The sequence below is a fragment of the Lepisosteus platostomus genome, chromosome 15, assembly GCF_059453375.1.
Source record: "Lepisosteus platostomus isolate fLepPlt1 chromosome 15, fLepPlt1.hap1, whole genome shotgun sequence".
NCBI lineage: Eukaryota > Metazoa > Chordata > Actinopteri > Semionotiformes > Lepisosteidae > Lepisosteus > Lepisosteus platostomus.
Genome location: NC_142625.1, coordinates 27,166,805 through 27,185,898, shown reverse-complemented (window position 1 = coordinate 27,185,898; position 19,094 = coordinate 27,166,805). Strand labels below are relative to the sequence as shown.

At 49.3% G+C, this 19,094-nt stretch overlaps 2 protein-coding genes across 7 annotated transcripts in view; one reads left to right on the top strand and one right to left on the bottom strand.

The window, feature by feature from the left end:
- The first annotated feature begins 6 nt into the window (after nucleotides 1-6).
- On the top strand, nucleotides 7-3,313 carry blcap (bladder cancer associated protein). Of its 2 annotated transcripts, XR_015926747.1 has the most exons (2): nucleotides 7-1,507; nucleotides 1,547-3,313. XR_015926747.1 is itself a non-coding variant. In XM_088607941.1 (1 exon), the coding sequence occupies exon 1, from the start codon at nucleotides 7-9 to the stop codon at nucleotides 403-405; it is 399 nt and encodes a 132-aa protein (XP_088464067.1). In that variant the 3' UTR covers nucleotides 406-3,313. The 2 variants fall into 2 exon arrangements, 1 of the variants encoding a protein (XP_088464067.1); XM_088607941.1 differs by having other exon boundaries at nucleotides 7-3,313.
- An 817-nt stretch (nucleotides 3,314-4,130) lies between these two features.
- Nucleotides 4,131-19,094, bottom strand: part of ripor3 (RIPOR family member 3) — a 30,690-nt gene continuing 15,726 nt past the window's right edge. For 3 of the 5 annotated variants that reach the window (XM_088607936.1, XM_088607935.1, XM_088607937.1), the window contains 20 exons: nucleotides 18,639-18,779; nucleotides 16,412-16,490; nucleotides 16,018-16,041; nucleotides 15,323-15,376; nucleotides 14,672-14,821; nucleotides 14,345-14,408; nucleotides 14,054-14,097; nucleotides 13,616-13,741; nucleotides 13,205-13,350; nucleotides 11,644-11,773; nucleotides 10,601-11,107; nucleotides 10,188-10,327; nucleotides 9,845-10,004; nucleotides 9,266-9,398; nucleotides 8,356-8,517; nucleotides 7,735-7,893; nucleotides 7,238-7,440; nucleotides 6,596-6,679; nucleotides 6,258-6,348; nucleotides 4,131-5,767 (listed from right to left, as the gene is read on the bottom strand). In XM_088607936.1, coding sequence (XP_088464062.1) covers nucleotides 5,667-5,767; nucleotides 6,258-6,348; nucleotides 6,596-6,679; nucleotides 7,238-7,440; nucleotides 7,735-7,893; nucleotides 8,356-8,517; nucleotides 9,266-9,398; nucleotides 9,845-10,004; nucleotides 10,188-10,327; nucleotides 10,601-11,107; nucleotides 11,644-11,773; nucleotides 13,205-13,350; nucleotides 13,616-13,741; nucleotides 14,054-14,097; nucleotides 14,345-14,408; nucleotides 14,672-14,821; nucleotides 15,323-15,376; nucleotides 16,018-16,041; nucleotides 16,412-16,490; nucleotides 18,639-18,779 — 2,698 coding nt within the window. In that variant the 3' untranslated portion in view covers nucleotides 4,131-5,666. Of the gene's footprint in view, nucleotides 5,768-6,257; nucleotides 6,349-6,595; nucleotides 6,680-7,237; nucleotides 7,441-7,734; nucleotides 7,894-8,355; nucleotides 8,518-9,265; nucleotides 9,399-9,844; nucleotides 10,005-10,187; nucleotides 10,328-10,600; nucleotides 11,108-11,643; nucleotides 11,774-13,204; nucleotides 13,351-13,615; nucleotides 13,742-14,053; nucleotides 14,098-14,344; nucleotides 14,409-14,671; nucleotides 14,822-15,322; nucleotides 15,377-16,017; nucleotides 16,042-16,367; nucleotides 16,387-16,411; nucleotides 16,491-17,251; nucleotides 17,415-18,638; nucleotides 18,780-19,094 lie in introns of those variants that run through there. The other 2 variants (XM_088607938.1, XM_088607939.1) reach the window with 2 other exon arrangements.

The window sequence follows — 19,094 nt, the reverse complement described above, 5'->3', positions numbered from 1 at the left end:
GACCTGATGCTCTTCAGAGCCCCACTGTCCCCTTGCACTCCGCGGTCGCAGCCGGTGGCGGGCGGTTCCTTCGGCGCTGGCCCGGTTCTGTGGACACTCGTTTCGGCCTCGGTGAGCGTGTCCGGCCCGAAGGGAGACGAGATGTACTGCCTTCAGTGGCTCCTGCCTGTCCTCCTCATCCCCAAACCCCTCAACCCGGCCCTGTGGTTCAGCCACTCCATGTTCATGGGCTTCTACCTGCTGAGCTTCCTTCTGGAGAGGAAGCCCTGCACCATCTGCGCCTTGGTCTTCCTCGCCGCCTTGTTCCTCATCTGCTACAGCTGCTGGGGCAACTGCTTCCTGTACCACTGCAGTGACTCCCCACTGCCTGAGTCTGCGCACGACCCTGGCATTGTGGGCTCCTAGGGGGGGGGTGTCTCCCCAACGCTGGGCTGCGCCCCCAGGCTGGAGGACCTCTTCTGACTTATTTCTGCCCGCTGGACACTGGACGGACTGTTCTCTCCCGCGCTGTGAATATCAAGATGTGTTGCTCAGAGCGGTCCGGTGCGTAAAGGCACCTTCCTGAACCTGCGGGCGGAAGACAAGGGGCCTGTCTTCTGCCCCGTCTTCTTTTTAAATGAAAAAAGACTGGTCTGCCCAGGCTAGTGGAGCTACAATTTGCATGGGTTGTGTCCGAGTTGCTATTATTAATGTTTTTTTTGTGTTCTCCTGTAATGAGATGTGGATTTTTTTTTTCCCCCTTTTTCGTTCAGGAGGTCTTGGTTAAAGCACCTATGCGGACTGTGTGGTTTTGATAAATAGCAGAAAATGGAATATCAGCCACTAGTATTAAAGAGAATAGGGATGGGAGAAAAGCAGTTTACACAGTCATGGGCTGTGTCAGGTTGATTTCAGTGGATTTTAACCATCCAGTAAAAAGTTAACAGAACATTTTTAATAGTTTACAATCCTTTTTTTGGACAAGGTTGGGCCTTTGACAAATTTTCACGGGTGAACCTGCTTTTTCGGTCAGTGCGATTGCTGAAAAGTGTAAATTCTATTAATCTTTTTGTCGGTGAATTGAATAAAGTTTATTTTTTGAAACCAGGAAGGGGCTATCTTGGGCGTGCGATGAAATGAGTGAGACAGTGAGCAGTCCCCTATTGAAAGTTGCTGTTCCCCATGGGGGTGCGGGGTGGAGTTTTTGGCAGGCCTCTGGTTTGGAAGCCAGGACTGGGGCAGCTGCTGTGCTTGAGTAAAGCAGTGAGGAAGAGCAGACGGCCAACTTGGTGAGCCAAGTAAAGGGCTTCCTGCTTTTCGGAACGTAGGGCTGAGAAATCAAGCCCTGGGTGTTTGAAAATGGCATCCGGGGACGGTATATGTGCAGAGAAGTATTGATTTCCTGGTACTGCTTCCTGTTCTCTCACATTAGATTTAATTTTTTGAAAGTGCATATGTGTAATAAATGATATGTGGTGTTTAAGTTGTTGGGTTTGGGGGCAAGACACCAAAGGCTGTAGTCTCACAGGTTTTCTGGAATGACAGACACTTGAATAACAGGTTTCAGGTTTTATTTTTGTAAGTGTGAAGGGAGAGGTCCTTAAGTGGAGCTCATTTGTGGGGGGTTTTCCCCACTTCCTCTGCTTTTAAGAGTCACTTTTGAAGAAACCGTTTTCATATGGTTGGAGTATGTAATAAGATGTTTGCCATTACAACAGAGGTCACTGCACTGGTTTGCTAATGTGAAAGCTGAATGACTTTGTTTATCCCCCAGCCTTGTACTGTCTCAGCTCGGAAGCTGTACCTTATTTAAATCGCTGTCTGCACTTTAATATCACACGGTTCAAAAAGCCAGCATTACAGAAGGGAAAATGCACTCATGGCATCTTGCACAGAACATGATCGTATTTTCAAGGGAAGCAGTTTGCTGTGGAGCTTCTGCTTCACTCGTGATTCCTGGGAGGGGCAGGATCCTGTCTCTTACTGAGGCATGCAGTGTGGATGTTAAACTCCCAATGGGTCTCTGATGGAAACGGTAGAATGAGCAGTACACGTGGTCTACAATCTTGTCTATCACACTTGACGTCTCTTTGAACATTGTGGTATCGGTTCTAACCCCATGCTCAGCTCGGGTCTCTGGTTTGAGAGTGTAAAATTAGATCATTGCCTTTTTTAACGTTGCCAATCCTTTGGTATCTTGAAAGCCTGTAGGAAGGTCAGGTCAGTCCACAACCGTCTGAAAGAGGAAAGAACATCTTCAAAATTCAGGTGGCAAACTTAAAAAAAAAAGATTCCTGCCACAGTAAACTTTATTTTGGCTGATTCTTGCTTGGTTTGGCAACAGCTGGTAAGACCAATGAAATCGGTGGGGCTTGCTTTGTACAGGCAAGCTGCTGCCCTGTGTCATGTGACCTAGATCTTTCTATTTTCGCCTGGCTGGGCTGTTAAAATGTAACTAGAGCTTGTGGTATTTAATATGGGGAGTGACTGCAGGCATAATGTCAGCAGCCTTGACATCACACTCCCCCTGGAGCTCTATGTACAGAAATTTAGGCTCACTTAAATACTAGAAATATTTGGCCTTGTATTTTACATTTACATAAGGCTGAAGACATAGTAATCTTTGTACTCAATATTGGTTTAAAAAAATGCATGATTTGCACAATTTGTGTGAAAGGTGCAAGAGTTACAAGTCATTTTTCAGCTAATTTAAGACCAGTGAACCAATGATTTTTTTTTTCTACCTATCCACATTGGATGTAAGATTTTGGAACGCTTGGGTATTTCAGTTTCCTGGGCTGTTCATCAGGATTTTCTTCTTTGGTTGCGCTGTCTTGTACACAGAATTACATAGTAGGATCTACCCTGAAGAGTGGAGAAATTAGGTACTAGTCACTTGTGAGGATTTTAGTTTGCCTTACTGTATTAATTAAAGTAATCATCAGTGTTTAGAACAATAGTGCAATAATTAACATACTGATTTATAGTAGAAAACTATTAAAAAAAGCAAAGTGTGATATTAATTTGTGTTAAACCTTTTGTGTTGATGCATTAGACATCCTCAGCCCTCCGATCAGTATCAACTTCCAGTGTCCTTTTCTATTACTTGGTGTTTCTTTCACTGTTTTAAAAAAGGCCGTTTTATTTTCTAGTGTCTGCTGGTGCTTTTGGTTGTGTTTTCTCATCGCTTCCAGCAGGAGCTCCTAAGGCTCTGCAAACTTTCCATGAACTTTTATTTTCCTGTGTTCCTGTGGTGTTGCGCCTCGGTGATGTACTAACCTGCTGCATGGTACAGTCTACACCCATACTCCGAAATAAATGGGTTTACAACGTTGATTTTTTTTCTTGCTTCTGTTCAAACACATTTATTAACCTTTTTTATGTATGTTTAATTAAGTGAATGGAGTGAGTATAACTGGAATACAGAGACAAAACTCTAATTTAGTGAGTCTTTATTATATTGCTGTTCTGACTAGTTTGGTTTCAACCAGGTGAGCAAACAATCCCATCTAGTGGCTGTGCAAGAGGTTTCTTTTGTAACCTCATAAGTATCTCGTATTTATACACTCATCAGTGAACAGGTGATGGAGTAGGCTAACAGTGCAAAGTTTACTCTGAGCTGCTCTGCTTCATTTGAACTTGAAGCAGAAACAGTGCCATGAATCCAGTGCTTAGATGCAGCTTGCAAAGACTTGTGATGTTGTATAAGACAGTAAGAAAGGTTGAATGGTGTCTCTTTTGTAACCTGTTCTGCCCCTCTGGACGCTGGCTGCTAAGTGAACAGATCTCTCACCCAGGTGCTTCGTTGAAGACGTGTGGCTGGGTAGCATTTCCAGTCCACGGTGTGTGAAAGTGCTCTCCTGCAAGGGAGAAATTCTTTCGCTTTGTTGATTTTCCATGGATCTGGGCTTCCTGGTAGGTGCCGCCTTGGTACAGCTGACCTGCAGCAGCTGCGTGTTCCTGTTGGCTGGAGCCGGGCAAGAGCAGGACGGCCTCTCTTGCCCCTGCCTGCACCAGCGTGAGCGTGTGATCTTTCAAACCCTTTCCCTAGACTAGCAGTCCTTCCCTTTCACAATAGTCCGCTGTGAATGATACAGGCACATGTGTAAGTGTAGTTAACGCTGCAAAGAAAGGACGAAACGGAAAACAACTGTAAACATTTTCACTTTATGGAAAACTTCACCAGATATACGGTTTGTATGGTGATATTAGAAACAAGTCTGTCAGTGCTCCAAATAGTATGAATTAGTGATAAACTGTGTGCTTGACCCTGAAACTATTTTTCATCTCATCCTATACAGGTACAGCAAGCCGTTAAAATATTTAACATATATTTATGCAGGACAGATGTACAGCATGCACGGTTATGATGCAAAGGAAAGCAGAGTGATAGAGCCTGTGTCACTTCCTTCCACTGATTGCGTTAATAACATATTGCGTCTTGGCCGCCTGTAATCTCGGCTTCGGGCAGCGATTTTGCGTCAGGGTTTGTACAGGTAGGGGTGGCTGATGGGCGCTGAGAGGTGAACCACAGACACACTGGGTTGTTGGCATTTAGAGAAAATCGGCTTTCAGAATGGTGCATACAGGTCCTGCACAGTGTGTGGCCCTGTATGACCCTTTACCAGCCCTCTCAAACACATCAGCTTGATTTTAAGACTACTATGAAATTAGATTTTTCTTAAGCCTATACAGCAGATAAACTCAAAAGTAACTTTTAATCTGTAAAGGAAAATCGATAATATAAATTGTTGTGTTTGCAGTGAATTCAGAATTTTCACAATAGCACCACTCTAGGATACCCTAGCTTGTGTACAGGTGGCTCCCACATGAATAGGAGAAGACTTTCCTTTCTACTTGCTTTCAAATAGCAATAAAGAAGATTTTTCCTGAGATTCTAAGGCAGGGATCTCTGGTCCTGGAGAGCCCAGCAGGGTCATCTAAAATCACCAGTTTGCAAAGGTATTGAATGATTCCATCACCAGCGAAACCAGTTTGTGTCAGTGTTTATTGTGGAAAAGTCTAAGTAATTTGCCGTCCTTGAGGACTAGAGGTCTCTTGGAACAGATGACCTGCTTGATTCATCACTAGCTCACAGGTGTTGTCAGTCTTTGAAAACAGGTGACCTATTACCTTAACCCTGGAGGTTCAGGGTTGGAGACCCCCGCACTAACTTACTGTGAGAACTTTACGTGTGTTCCTGATGAAGCAAAGACTTAAAGCCTGCATCCCCAATCCTTTAGCTGCTCTTCTGCTGAAAAGGTGAGTCTGGCCATCGCTGTTGGCTTTGCCGAACAGCCGAACAGGTGGAGCAGTGAAAAAAGGGCAGTTCATTTCTTGCCTTCCAGTAAAATTAGCACAATATTGAATTAAAACTTCCTCTGTATGAAACATTTGCGTATAATATTCATAAAATATAAAATTAGCATTTATCAAATATATTCTTCAACGTACAACATTTTACAAAAAGCTTTATACATGGAGATTTTTCCCAGCTACAGCTCCAACCTTTCCCACAATGCCTTGCTGTTCTTTCTGCTGTCTCTCTGTCTCCTGGGGCCTGGACTGGGTAACCTCTGACCTCGGCCCAGGGGGTGAGAGGTTCGAATGCTCTGCCTGCACCCGAGCCAACCTGGTGCCTGCCAGTGGCCAGCCCTCGTGTTTCTGCCCGAGCTGTGAGGACAGCCTCACAGTATTGTTATTTCCGTGTCTGCATTCTGGAAGGCATCTTCCTGCAGCTCAAGGCAGATTTTGTCCATCCTCTGAAATGCAAGGTGGCCCTTTTTGCCTGTAAGGAAGACAGATGGGGATAGAAAGCAGTGAAAATCAGCCTGGGTGAAGGGTACCAGATCTGTCAAGCCCCTCTATATTGATAAGAACGCTGTCTAACTGTCAAAATTCTTCTGTTTTTGAAAGTCGCTCTGTTTCATGGTGGGAGTTGTGCAGCACAGATGCCTGTGTGTTGACGGTGCTCAGGCTTGATGACAGAGGCGTCGGTGCAGTTAGTGCCCTGTCTGCCTCTACTAGTCTGAGCTCTGGTGTTCCTTGTGACACCGATACCAGCCCTACCAGCAGCCCCAGGCACAGCAGGGATCAGTCCCGGAGAAGGGGCGGTGTGTCTGCAGGGTTGCTAGCTCTCTTCAAAGCTCCTTTAAGTCGCGACTGAGCTGATTGAGGAGGCTCAGAGCTGAGCTGGAATGAAAACCCCCCGGAGCACCCCGCTCGGGTGACCCGGCCGCTGGGTAATGAGCAGGCCAGGCGGAGGGCTCGTCCCTTACCGAACGACAGCACTGCTTCGCGGGCCGCGTGTCGGACGTCCTCGTCGGCGCTGCGCCACAGGTCCGCGATCAGGTCCACGCTCTCCGCTGCCTGTGGGGCACCAGACAGGAAAAGATGCTGGAACGGTGTTTTCACCCAGGGAGGTAACTCTGCTACGCTAAAAGCATAGTGACGTATGGCAAAGGCCCAGGAACATTCTTGATAACGGAGAGACTAAAGCTGGAACCATCATTCTGTACCGCTAGGGTGGTACTGCCGTACTTCAAAACTCGTTCGTCTGTTTCCAGAGGACAGGAAGGTAAAACCCCGCGGCGCTGTGCTCGGCGGCGGAGCTCACCTTGAGACACTTGAGAGCCAGGCACGCCGCCTGCTGGCACTGCGGGCTGGGGTCCTTCAGGGCCTCTGTGTAGAACACGACAGCCTGCAGCAGAGCAGAGCACTCGGGGTTCAGTACTACTGTGGACAAACAACACTCACGGAACCCGTGGGGGATCATTTCTTAATGAAATGCTTAAAACGGAGGGGAATAGACAGACCACGACACAACCAGGAATGTCTTGGTGTGTTAGGAGCGTAAAGGGGCGCACGGGCCGAACGCAGCCCAACCCCGGAGAGTTGCCGTCTCCTGAAATCCGTCTGCCTCTCCTCCTGCTGGTCTCTGTCCCTCACGCCAACCCCTGCACAGAGCCAGAAGATCTCTCTGGCTTGAGCTTTCGTTCTTTCCCTCCCTGTGTTCCTGCTTCATGACAGAAGTATTCATGGGCGTGCCCGCCCTTCGTCAGTACGGTGACATGTCCCCCTCTGTCTCGCTGGAGACCGGGGTTTGATTCTGCACAGGGCAGCTCTGCGTTCTGAAAGGCTGTTCAGATCCAAGGGGAGACTGTTGTTCCCTTGAACGAGGCCCTTCACTTGAATCATTCCAGGAGCCAGAAGCCGCGAAGGGAGGCGTGAGTGAGGCTGCCTGGTGTCGGACGAGTACCTTTGCTCTGAAGCTCTTGCTTGCAGAGGCCTTGGACAGGCAGGATGTGGCGGCTTTGGCCACCCTGCTGTTGGGGTCGACCTGCAGGGCGGCCAGGAGCTGCAGCGTGCGCCCCAGGGGCTGGAGCTCCGCGATCCGCTTCCCGCGCAGCTTGTCCAGAGCCCGCCTCCTCCCGGGGCTCTCCAGGGCTCCGATCAGGGTCACTGAAACACAGCGCCCAGGGGCATCAGTGTGGCTGTGGGGTCACCCGCTGCACCACCCCACCCAGAACACGCACGGCTGCGACAGCACCCACACCACCAGGGCGTTCTTACTGCTGACCTGTCGCTATGAGTATGTTTTTGATCATTATTGTCGATACTGCTACTGTTCTACTTTTTGGCACCAGCAGTGACTCGTGATAATGCGTTTTGTTTTATTATTTTCTGCCTGTTCATGTTGGTTTGGCCAGAACCAAGGAAAGCGGGATTAATCGTGTATCTGCTGCCGGTGCGTACCTTCGCTGGCGAGGTGGGAGAGGTGCTCCCCGAAGTCCGTGAGCCCACACCTGCTCAGGTAGCCGAAGAACTGGAACACGGTCACCTGGTCTGGGCAGCGCGGGGGGGCCGGGACCAGCCTGCAGCTGGACAGGACGAGCTGCAGCAGCTGGGCGAACACTGCAGGACAGGCAGCTCGTGAGCGTCTGCTCGGACCCCGACGGGCCTGCCGCGACCGAGACCCAGCAGCTTCCCGTGAGCCAATCAGAAACGGGTTCAGCTCGAGCCGTTCTTGTGCACCTCTGATTGAGGGGACAGACTTTGGCAACATTCTCAATATGATGAAGTCTAAAATAGAGGCAGGTGTTGGCATTTTATGTTAACAATCAACCCAACCATACACAAAAATCTTTTAAAAGAAAAAGATACCACAATGGTAGGACCTCCCACTGAGAAAAACACAGAAAACTTTGCACTCATCTCGTGCTCATCTGTGCTCATCTCTGCAGGTCCCCTGAAACAAGGGCACTTTGAGTGTGTAACCCAACCCTGAATATTTCAGTTTTGATGTGCCCCTCTTTGAGCCTCTCAGGGGGAGACCCACCCCTTCGCCCATGAGCCCAGATTTGCTGAGGATGGTACCTGTGTCCACCTGCCCAGGTTGTTTGGCTTTCAGTCTGTGGATGAATCTTTTCCTCAGCGTCTTCAGAAACGTCTCCGCAGGGCAGCAGAAAACTGAACTGGTCTCGCTGCACTCGTCCCAGAAAGCCAGAAGTCCTTTGAGCCTCTGTGACTTGGGAACAACTGCAAGACGCGTGAAACAGGCTGTCAGAGCCGAGGCACGGGCCGAGATGAGGGAGTCATAGTATCCAGCTCCAAGAAGAGCTGAACCAACTTTCAAGATCACCAGTCCCAGTTAAAACTGAGTGAATCAATTACAGACATTCTCAGTCCTAGAGCTGGAGAAGCTCCATGCCTGCTGGGTTTCTGCTCCAGCTGTGTTCTTAATCACTGATTGTTTATTTCAATTTGCTTTTTGAGGTTTTTTGAGGAGAGGCAGCATGAAGGCCTGTATGGTGAACCTGTGGAAAATAATGCACTCTAGAGTATTCTGAAACCAAGGACTGAGTGCAATAAAATGTTTAAACCAGCAAGCATATCAGTTAGCACTGGTGATAATGAGCCTGTAAGTAGATTAAAAAAACAGCCAGCATCGTTGAGTACCCAGATCCTGGACGGATAGCCACTGCGCTGCAATATGCTTCTGCGCCACTAGAGGGCACTGTCTCAGCATTAAGCAGTTTTTATTGACACCAACAGTGACAGAAGGCACTATTTATATGAAGCACTATTATATGTATATACAATTTTATTTGAATAGTACTCTTCTATTAATTTCCTCTGTATTTCTAAATGGTCATAGCTATTGGAAACTATTTACCTACTCACCTGCTATGGAGGTTTAGATATGACAAGGGATTTTTGGAAAAGCACAACACTGAATGGATACTTAAAATAATTTTATCTTAGATGCAGAGTCATGTGTACTTACTGTCTTTTGCTGAGTATAGCTCTGCATTCTTTCCTAGTGACAGCTTACTGACTTTCTCCAGCACGTTGACTTGCAGAGAAAGCTCTTCCAGAATTTCTGCCTGGACCAGGGCTGAGTCCGATTGCTTCATTTGCTGAAATGACATTGAGAGAAATGAAGAGATGATGTGCACCACGACTGGAGGTCAGGGGTTTGCAGATTCATTCCAGTTAAATAGGACGTGAAATCATCACTGTCACATAGTGTGTTCGCTTGATTGCTTATGTGGATCCTTTGACCTGCTCTTAATGTTTTATGATTAATAGTAGCATTACCTATAATAATGACAGACTAAAGTTTGATTTCTGTGTGTAAAATTGAAGTCCTTTATTTTCTTGCGAAGCGGTTCTATCAGCAGAGGTTGAAAATTGTTCCATTAGGCGCCTCTACCAGCAGAGGCCGCTGTTCCCCCACACTGGGTCACTTTACTTAGACAAAGAAGCGTTTAATTTTCTGAAGTAAAGGCGAAAACCAAATGTTAGGACTAAGTAATCCTAGATTTCAACATGCCACTTTGAGAGTGGGAATGAAAGCACCTACATTCAGAAGCTCGCTGCAGATCGAGAGGTGAATTTCCAGAGCCTGATCTAAGCCGAAGTTCCCCGTGGTGAAGGGCGTGACCTCTGGTTTGCTGGTGGAAGCGGTATCCTGGTGGAGCAGCCCCAGGCTCCTTAGAGTGTTCTCCCGGAACGTGCTGATCCTGAAAGGCAGGCGTGATCCCTGTAAAAACACGGCCCTGTGCAGGGCTCGGCAGTCTCCTGCCCACAGCTCTGTCCTCCTCTCCAGCAGCAACCAGGGCAGACAAGCTGATTTAACCTTTGTGCTTCTTTTGCTCAACTGATACTAATAAAAAGTAGAAGGCTGCTGGCCTGTCTGTACACACCCTGTGTCCCCCTGCCTCAGGCTGCCCAGACACGACAGCTCGTCCGCGCTGAAGTCTGTGGACAGGAAGTCGAAGCTCCCCAGCACCTCCTCCACGGCCAGGGTCTCAGTGGAGGACGTCTTGTGCAGGTAGAGATCGTTCTGTAAGACGAGAAGTCGGGACACGGCAGCACGGTTATCACAGGACCCGTTAGTCACGGCACGTGGTCGCATGAACAGCCTGGGCTGAATGCTGCTCTGCATATGTTATCTGCCTCTCCGGACACGCATCTCGAAGGGCAGCTGAGCCAAGTTCGATTCCATTTCAGAAGCGGAGTGAGAGGACTGTCTCTCGAATACAGTTGCTGCTGATTACTGCCTGGGTGTGCACGTGGAGCGGTCTGAGAAGGAGCAGGCCGACAGCGCGATCGTCACCTTCAGTATGTCCCCGAGGTGCAGGATCAGGCTCTCCAGCCGCTGCAGCTCCCTCTCTCCGCGGCCCTGGCTTTTCACCGCCGCGTCCAGCTCCAGCAGCAGCTGCCCGATGCGCAGGGCCAGGCGCCTCCGCTGGCGCCGGTCCTCAGCCGGGGTCCGCCGGGGCGCGTCCAGCCCGGCTGGGGGGTCCGAATCCAGACTGCCCCCTCTGGCCAGGTCCCTGACAGGAGGCAGGTCTCCATTCTGCTTCAGGATGTCCGGGGTGCCGTACCTGTGCTGGGGCAGGGGGGAGCCCGTGGGGAGGGGCGTGTCTTCCGCCTGCTCTTGGGGGACACCTGGGGCCACAGGAGCTCCGTCCTCAGCGGCCTGGGGCTCGTCTCCCCCAAGCACAGGGGACTGGGAGCCCTGCGAGGTGTCCGTCAGGTAGCTCAACAGCGACACCCCTCGAGACTCCTGGGAGCTGAGGGCGAAGGAGTTCTCTGGGTCCTGAAGCCTCCTGGCCACGGACTGGAAGAGAGAGACTCATGAGAGCTTGCGAACATGCAAGACCTTTTTTTTTGCTAAATGTCACCAGTGTCGCACTAGAAGATTTTTGCCTCTTTTCTGTCTGGTTTTCTTCCCAGCCGAGATCTTGGTAATTTAATTGACCCCTTAATTTGTTCATCCACTCAAGTACAGAATTCATTTTCTGCTTAAATCGTTGAAAAGGTCTTGATAAGGCATTATTCTTTGATACATCTGTGAATGAGTTAATTATTAGTTAGTGATTAGTTAGTGCTCTGTTGAACTTCCAGTGTAACCAATTTAGAGACACTGAGATATCTTCAGCAATGAAGATGTGTCTATTTTCTTGCTTATTTTATTCAGGTTAATTCTGACTGACGTGGCATTACTGTGACCTTGTGGGTGAGCCAGGATTTCACAAGGTCACACGGCGAAATGCTGCTGCAGCACTCGAGAAACGTCTCTTTTCCGTTCTGCTCCACGCTCTTCCCCTGATCAAACCCTGCGCTGAAGAATGGCTTCCTGAAGCAGACACTCACAATGAAGTACTTCTCCGTGAAGCTGGGGGTGCTGGGTGGAGTCCAGCTGTACAGTGACCCCTTCCGACTGGGAACAGACAGCTTGCTGGTGGAGGTGCTCATGGGCCTGGTCTCTCCGCTGTCAAAGGGGCTGGAGGGGCAGAGGCAGGTGTTAGAGTGAACACTCCCAGTGAACAGCAGTCTGATCCTTTCCGTGCTTAACAGGCTGCAGGCACTCGCTTCTAAGGCAACAGCAGGCTGCGCAGGCAGACACCTGGAGTTAGAACACAAGAGCAGCCGCAAGCGGGGGGAGGCCATGTGGTCCAGCCGGGCTGCTGGGTGGTCAGGAGGATCTCGTCCTGCTGGTTCCTGGAAGCAGGCTGGGTATCGGCTTCAAGAGCACGGCTGGGCAGGCTGCCATCTGGGTTAAAGAGGTGCCTCCTGTTCTTTGTCTTAAGTTAAGTGTCATTCAGATATATGCCCACGTATCACCCTTCTGCTTCATCAACTATATACAGCGTTGCTTGTTCTTTATTACAGACTACACCACAGTACCACATTCTAAGGGGTCATTCTGCAGCTGGTTTAATTATAATCATCCTGCTTTTAGGTGTTTGATTTGATTCTGAAGTTGTTTAGCTGTCAGCTTGGCTTTGGGGGTGTTTTGTTTCTCAGGCAGCTGCAGGGAAACGTCATGCGTGCAGAGAACAAAACTAGCCCACCGCCCTGGACCCATGTCACCTGGTTCCTCATGGAGGTTTTCCTTGTGCTTTGTTTGCCTGGTGCTGATTAGGACACTGTAATCGATTTTCCGTTTAATTAAAGCAGAGGGTCGGGAGTGTTTGCTGCATGATGACAGCCAGGGAGATTTAATCTGGATGAGTCTTGACTGCAAGTGAGTCAGAGGGCACTGGAATGGCAGCTGCTGTATACTGGAGTACCAGCGCTGCTTATAGAGTAGCAGAGTGGACCCTGCACCCTTGTAACTGAGGTCATGCTCTTTTTAGCTAACTTTGCTCATAAAACTGAAACTCAGAGAGCACCCTCCACCTGGGGTCTGTAAACTCCTCACCAACGAACTGTTGCTTTTTTAAGAGATGGACGGCTTTTACTGAGCGCAGGCCAGATGCCCTCCTTGGGTTTTCAGAGCAGAGCTGTAACACCACACTGGCCGAGACACACCCGCCAGAAAACACACAGGTCCCTCCAACACGAGAATGAATGGACAAAGGGCTTCCTTCCCTCCTGCTCTCTCTTTCTGCATTGTCAGTGGTTGAAATGATGTCAACTGTTCAGTTTCTGTGTCTGATCTTTATTGTTTTTAACCAAAGTCTACCAGTGTTTTCCTGTAGTTCCCTGAGCATGATATGGTTTGTTGGTTAGTCGTAACCTAACCTGGACCTTAAACCTCACGCTAAGCATTGCTATAATGTCAAACCAAACTAAACCCCAGTCTAACTTTAAACTCGAACCCAATTGCTAACCTGAAACTTGCAGGAGCAGAACAAGTTGCGTCTGGGCAGGTTTTAGGTTAGCAGAATGGCACTCTGTGATTCGGTCAGGGTGAAGATGTGATACTCACTCCCACATCACCTCCATCTGCAGTTTGATCGTCCCCAGCTCCGTGATGTCCACCACCATGATGTGTGGCCTGGCCTGGAAGAAGTCCAAGCTCTCACAAGTCACGACCCCCACCAGCACTGAGCCCAGCCCTTTCACCTCGGTTACCTGGGAAACATAGAGGTCAGAGGTCATCCGACAGCACAGGTGGGCCTGCAGCAAGCCATGCCTGATACACAGAGGGTGCAGACACTGGCTTCACTCTCAGGCAGCAATGGCACTATCTCCAAGTTTGAAAAAGTCGGGTTGTTGCAATCTGTCTGAGTCTATCAGTGTTGGTCAACGGAGGTTTACAAGGCTGTGAAGTGTCGGAGTTTAGACAAAGGTCTAAGCTCTAGTACATGATGGATTGACTCTGCATTCAATCACTCACCTTTATCTCAAAGTTCTCCTGTATGTGAGGGAGGAACACCATCTCTTCCTCATCCCAGGACTGTCTGTCATCTGCCTCAATCTTCCCCTTCAGCTTCCACCTCTGCCTGCCCAGCCTGATCAGCACCTGGAGTTCAGGGCAGACAGGTTGTCTGATCAAGCCCTTTGCTTTAGACTACGGGTGTCGCACTCCCCAAGGGCCTAGTGGCATCTGGTCAGTGGTTCAAGTATCTATAAAACACCGTAATTTATCTACAATACATGTTCAAGCCTGCCTGGACGTATTAACAATTGTACTGTCAATTAAATAATTAGACTGACTACATAACTGAAAACATAAAGTCCTTCCTTAGGCTAATCTGCGTGTGTCCTCTTCAGTCGTGTGTGAGGGAGTTGAGCCATTCAGTCCCAGAAACAGCACAACGAGGGAAAGACCCACCTCGTACTGATCCCCTGGGCAGAGACGCGCAAACCCAATCAGCCCTGCAAATGGGACAGAGACGCAGAACAACAATGTGAAATTAATACATCTCATCTTCTTTAAATCAATCAAAGTGTAATAAAATATCAAAACGCCAAAAATGCCATAAGAGTTATTTCAGTAGTGGACTCTGATGGCAGTAAAGAGCCCTGACTTTGCCAACAGACCCTTAAATCAAATCTCTGCTCGGAAACCAGACATTCTGCAGACAGAAAGAGCCATGTTCCTCGCTGGCTCGACTCCGAGTACCTTTCATCTTTATGTGCAGCTCTCCTAAGAGAAGCTCAAGTTCTCCTTCCATCATGAACATGTCCTGAAAGAAAGGAAAGACCATCAACGAGATCATGCCAAGGGCTGATTCAATGAACAACCCGCCCCCTCTGCTGCTCATAAACCAAACTCTGAGCAGACAGGCCAACAGTGCCCACCCGCCAGTCTGGAGGAGCCCCCGTGTCCCGCTTTTCCATTGCACTTCCTGCCCCGACCGGAACCCCCGGAGCCCCGGAAGGACGAGCTCTTCCCGGGATCTGAGCTGTGTTAAGGCTCGTGCTTCAGCCGGCGGCCGGCGCCCCCTACCTCCAGACACTGGCGCTGGCTCCTGCCCAGCTGCAGCAGGCTCTCGCGGGACGCCCTGGTGGAGGGCGACAGGGCGAAGGCTCTCTTCATGTTGGCGGCGCCGGTGCACAGCCGCCACTGGATGGCGTAGGCCTCGTGCAGCTCCTCCACCTGCGGCACAGAGCGCGGGGACACACTTTACTCCGCCGGTACCGGGACGTACTGCGGCAAACTACAGGGTAGGTCCTTCACAGAACTGTCTGCAACCGGCACTGGAGGCTCAGTCGGAGTCTCAAACTGCTCACTTGAAAAGTCAAGTTAAAGGTGAGGTAACCCCCAAGACAAACCAACGGCCGCTCGGATGCTGCAAGACTCGCTTGCTCACGTGGGAGCGTTTGTATAGGAGTGTCAGTGTGAGAAAACGTCCCCTCGTAGTGACCCCAGATAGACCCTGGGATCATCACCCACGATGTCAACAACCGACATTTCTTACAAACCCACTGGTGTATTGAAGACCTGAGCCAGGATCCATGGGACGTGCACACAAATACAGGAATACAAACGGGACTGTCATGAATACTCTAGAAATGTTGTCACATTCTGAAATACATTCAGTAAGTCGAGATTTACGTACTACATGCAAAGCCTTTGGGGAAACGCGCTTTCAGCTACCTTGCTGATGTGGAACTCCAGCCGTCGAATGTACCTCTCCAGCGCTCTGATTTCCTTCATCAAGAAACAAAAGAGGGCGTCTTACAAAGTGAGCAACCACCGCTGACATTTCCGAAGGACTGCCGTGGCCATGTGGCACAGCATTCCAAAGATCTCCAGAGCAGGTCACAAGTCCAAGCGTTCCGCTGTTGTGAAAGGATTAAGGGAAAGATAGGCAGCTTCCAGAGGTGGGAAGCCCCCAGGAGGACCAGGAAGAGGGAGAGTTCTTCAAGACACCGATCACAGGAAAATACAGGGATGACAATTTAGATCCACACGTCCACATTCATAACAATGCCACATTTGTGGTAATGACATTTATTACTTGAAGTGCTTGAATTGATTTATAATTGCATCACACGGAGAAAAGCCATCCAATTTATTTTTAATTAACTTCTCTCCACAATCTGATTTCCATCTTTCAATGAAGCAAGAGTGCCTGTATCAAGGATTAGCTTATTGTAACTGTGTTAAATATAATTCAGGTTAATAAGATTCATTATGAAATCAATAAATGAATTCAATTGGTATTTAACTCCATCTAAATGAAATGGCATTATATATTTTGCTTACTAAATTCAGTTGTGAACACAATTAGAATACTAAATGTGTTTTATTAAAGAAAAGAGACAAAGGCGGTGAATGTCATACCTTACCTTTTCTAGGTCATACAGGAACGCCTGTAATTACAAAAACAAGATGATTACAGATTGTCACACCAATCCATTCAGGCAGCCATTGTAAATTATCTCATGACTACACATGAGGATAACGAACTTATAAGGGCAGAAAATCTTATTACATTAAGTAAGTACACCATTTGCCTGCTGGAGAACATGCAGTTCTGTGAATAAGGCATGTAGCTGAGGCCTGAAGAGAAACCTGTGCGATTCTCCAAGTGCTGGCCAGCAGATCCTTGGGAGCTCCTCACACTGGTGACCTCAAAAAACCCCAAGACATGTCAGCCCCCAGACCCCCACCTCAAGACTTAAGATCATGGCCAGACCTAGTGAGGTGCTTGTCTCGACTGCGGCTCCTGTGCATGTTTACCAGTCTGGAGATCCTTTTGCTGTCCCGCTGCTGAGCAGTCAGGAAGTCCAGCTCCGCCTGGTGCCCCTCCAGGTACTCCCTGCAAAGCAGACAGCAGCACCCCGTTAGCCACAGCAGCAGGAACACACTTGGTATACTGGCCGCAGGATGGGGGCCCCTGCCTCTGGCCTGTCGTGGCCAGAGGCTGTGTCACATAATTGTTCCCACTTCCAGCCCACTTTTCTAGGATCGCCTTCAGCTGAGAGGATGGGGAGATCTGGAGATTGGCCTGATCAGGCAGGGATCGGTGATGGATGTCACTGTGCAATGCCTTCTGCTGACAGACTCTATTCGCTTGGCTTGGGCACGACAGCGTGACTCATAGCATTGAGCAGCAAACCCTTCCTCCCTAGCTCTCCAAAGAGGAAACTGTCTGTATTCACTTCCCAATGTTGTGCATCCTCCTTCTGGTGCCTGTTTCACGTCAGTGCTGAGATTGGCTTGTGAGGTGCAGCAGTAGCCTTGGTCTCATTAGACGAGGTGAGAAGAGCTGCTCTGCAGCCCCCTGGGTCTCACGGCAGGACGCCTCCCCCGGATGTGTGCTGAGCTGTTGAGGAGCAGCTGTTCAAGGTTCTCCTGCGCCATTGTGCTGTCAGGACGTCCACGAGTCTTTGATTAGCAGCACAGTCAACACAGTGTAACGGGTGTGTGGAGATGCTGGATAGTAAGAGTCTCGTACATCAGCCTGGGATAAAGACTGACGTTAACATCAACGCCTGGTTACACTGGCTAACTGTGGCATGCAATCATGGAGCTACAGAACCCTTCCCTTTTCTTGTCATTTTACACATCCCAGCTGACCTTTTCCTTTCTCCATCGATTTTTGAGCTCCGGGTCATTGCCTAGGTGACAGCGTTGTGGACTGTGTGTCTCTGCAGGCTGCAGGACTGCAGTGCCTGACGAGTCCTCTGCCTCACCGCAGTGCGTGAAGACTTTGAGTATGAGACATCAGCTGTCAGGGAGGCTACAGCAGATGGAGAAATCGCAGTGTGATCACAGTACTAGCAGGGTGAAGCACCTCAGAGGACATTTCTAAAGCTTTTAAACTGCAGGATTTTTATATGCAGTGTCTTGAATTACTTCCTGAATTTCAATTGCTGATTCATCAGAATTGCAAAAAATGAAAAGGCTACCCAGAATGAAATGGTATTCTGTTTCACTTTCAAGAAATAGTGCACGTTCTTGGAGCACTTCCTAGGAGAGTGTTTCACACTTTCTCAAACGAGCAGTCAGAAGTCTTCCATCTGTTTGCTGGCTGGAGCTGTCGTGAACTCAGAAACCTCGGACTGTTTTCATGTACAGTATCTCATCTCATCTTCTGCTAGGGATAAGAATTTGACTGTATATTTTTCTAGCTGCTTGAATTTATACAGGATCATTAGCTTCCAGCACAAAGAGCTCTCCAGGATTCCTTTCATGTTAAACTTTAGTATCATGTTCTCCAAGCGACGAGTGGGATAGTGTAACGCAGTGTGTACAAACTGTTAAACACTCTTTGATATCTGTTTAAACTCGCTGCTCCAAGCCATTCCTTTCCATCCACATCCGTCTCAGATTCCCAACAATAATAATCTCCCCCCAGGTCAGCTGATGGCTGGCCACTGACACTCTAAATAATCCTCCCAGGATAGAAGCAACAAACACGTCTAACCTGTGCCAGAACTGTGGCATCTTCCCACTGTTCCCGCCTGTGTGGGTACCCAGATGAGCAGATATCCGTGGAATCCGTCTGGGAGTCTGGGGGACACGAGTCTGGCCAGGGGGCAGGGTGAGGGGGCTGGTGCAGTATGACTGGGGGGGTTGGGGCAGATGTCTCATGGCACTGCTCCCCAGACACAACTCAGGAAGAAGAAATGTCATGAAGCGATCAGGCCGCCTACACTGCCACAGAGTGACTCATTAGTCTTCTCAGAGTCCTGGTGCATGGCCTTAGGAACGTTTACTGTTTCCTTTACCACATGCCTTTCAGCACACCGCTGGGCTCTTCCACACTTTTACCATGGTGTGCCATGGACCACTCTTGCTCTTGAGGCAGTGTACTGCACCAGTCCCCATGACCCCTGGCTGCTGTGCTCGTGTCCCGGCCTGGGTCAGGACCTGCTTGTGTTCACGCTGCAGAGCTCTGGGGCTGCTCGGTTCGCCCCCGGCTGTTCTCGACACGACCGCGGGGCAGGCGGTGCTTACTCACTTCAGCCCCCTCCGCAGTGTCTGGAAGACCCTCTCCACCTGCTCTGGCTGAGACGCCACCGGGCTCCTGGAAGAGTGGGACATTCTGGGAGACTTCCCCAAGAAGCCTCTGGACCTCACTGAGCTCCGCACAGAGGACACCCTGCAGAGAGACAGGAGACACCAAAGAACGCCCACTCTTCAGAAGAGCTAGATGGGGCGAATGGCCTCCTCTCATTTGTCTCATTTGTAACCACTTCTAATGTTTCTAATGTTCAAACCTACACAGGCCATGGACCCTGAGGAACAGGAGCAATTACTCTTCTGCTCAGGAACTCGGGGTTCTTTGCTGGTGCATCCTGGCATGATTTCGAGGAGCTGTTCTCCTCCACACGGTGCTCATCTGAGTCTTAGCAGCTCCTAAGTGTCACTGTGTGGGTACAACCACCACATGATTATCCTGTTTGTAGTAGAAATG

Excerpts from the sequence above, each read along its gene's own strand:
- blcap (XM_088607941.1), top strand. The coding sequence starts at position 7 with ATGCTCTTCAGAGCCCCACTGTCCCCTTGCACTCCGCGGTCGCAGCCG.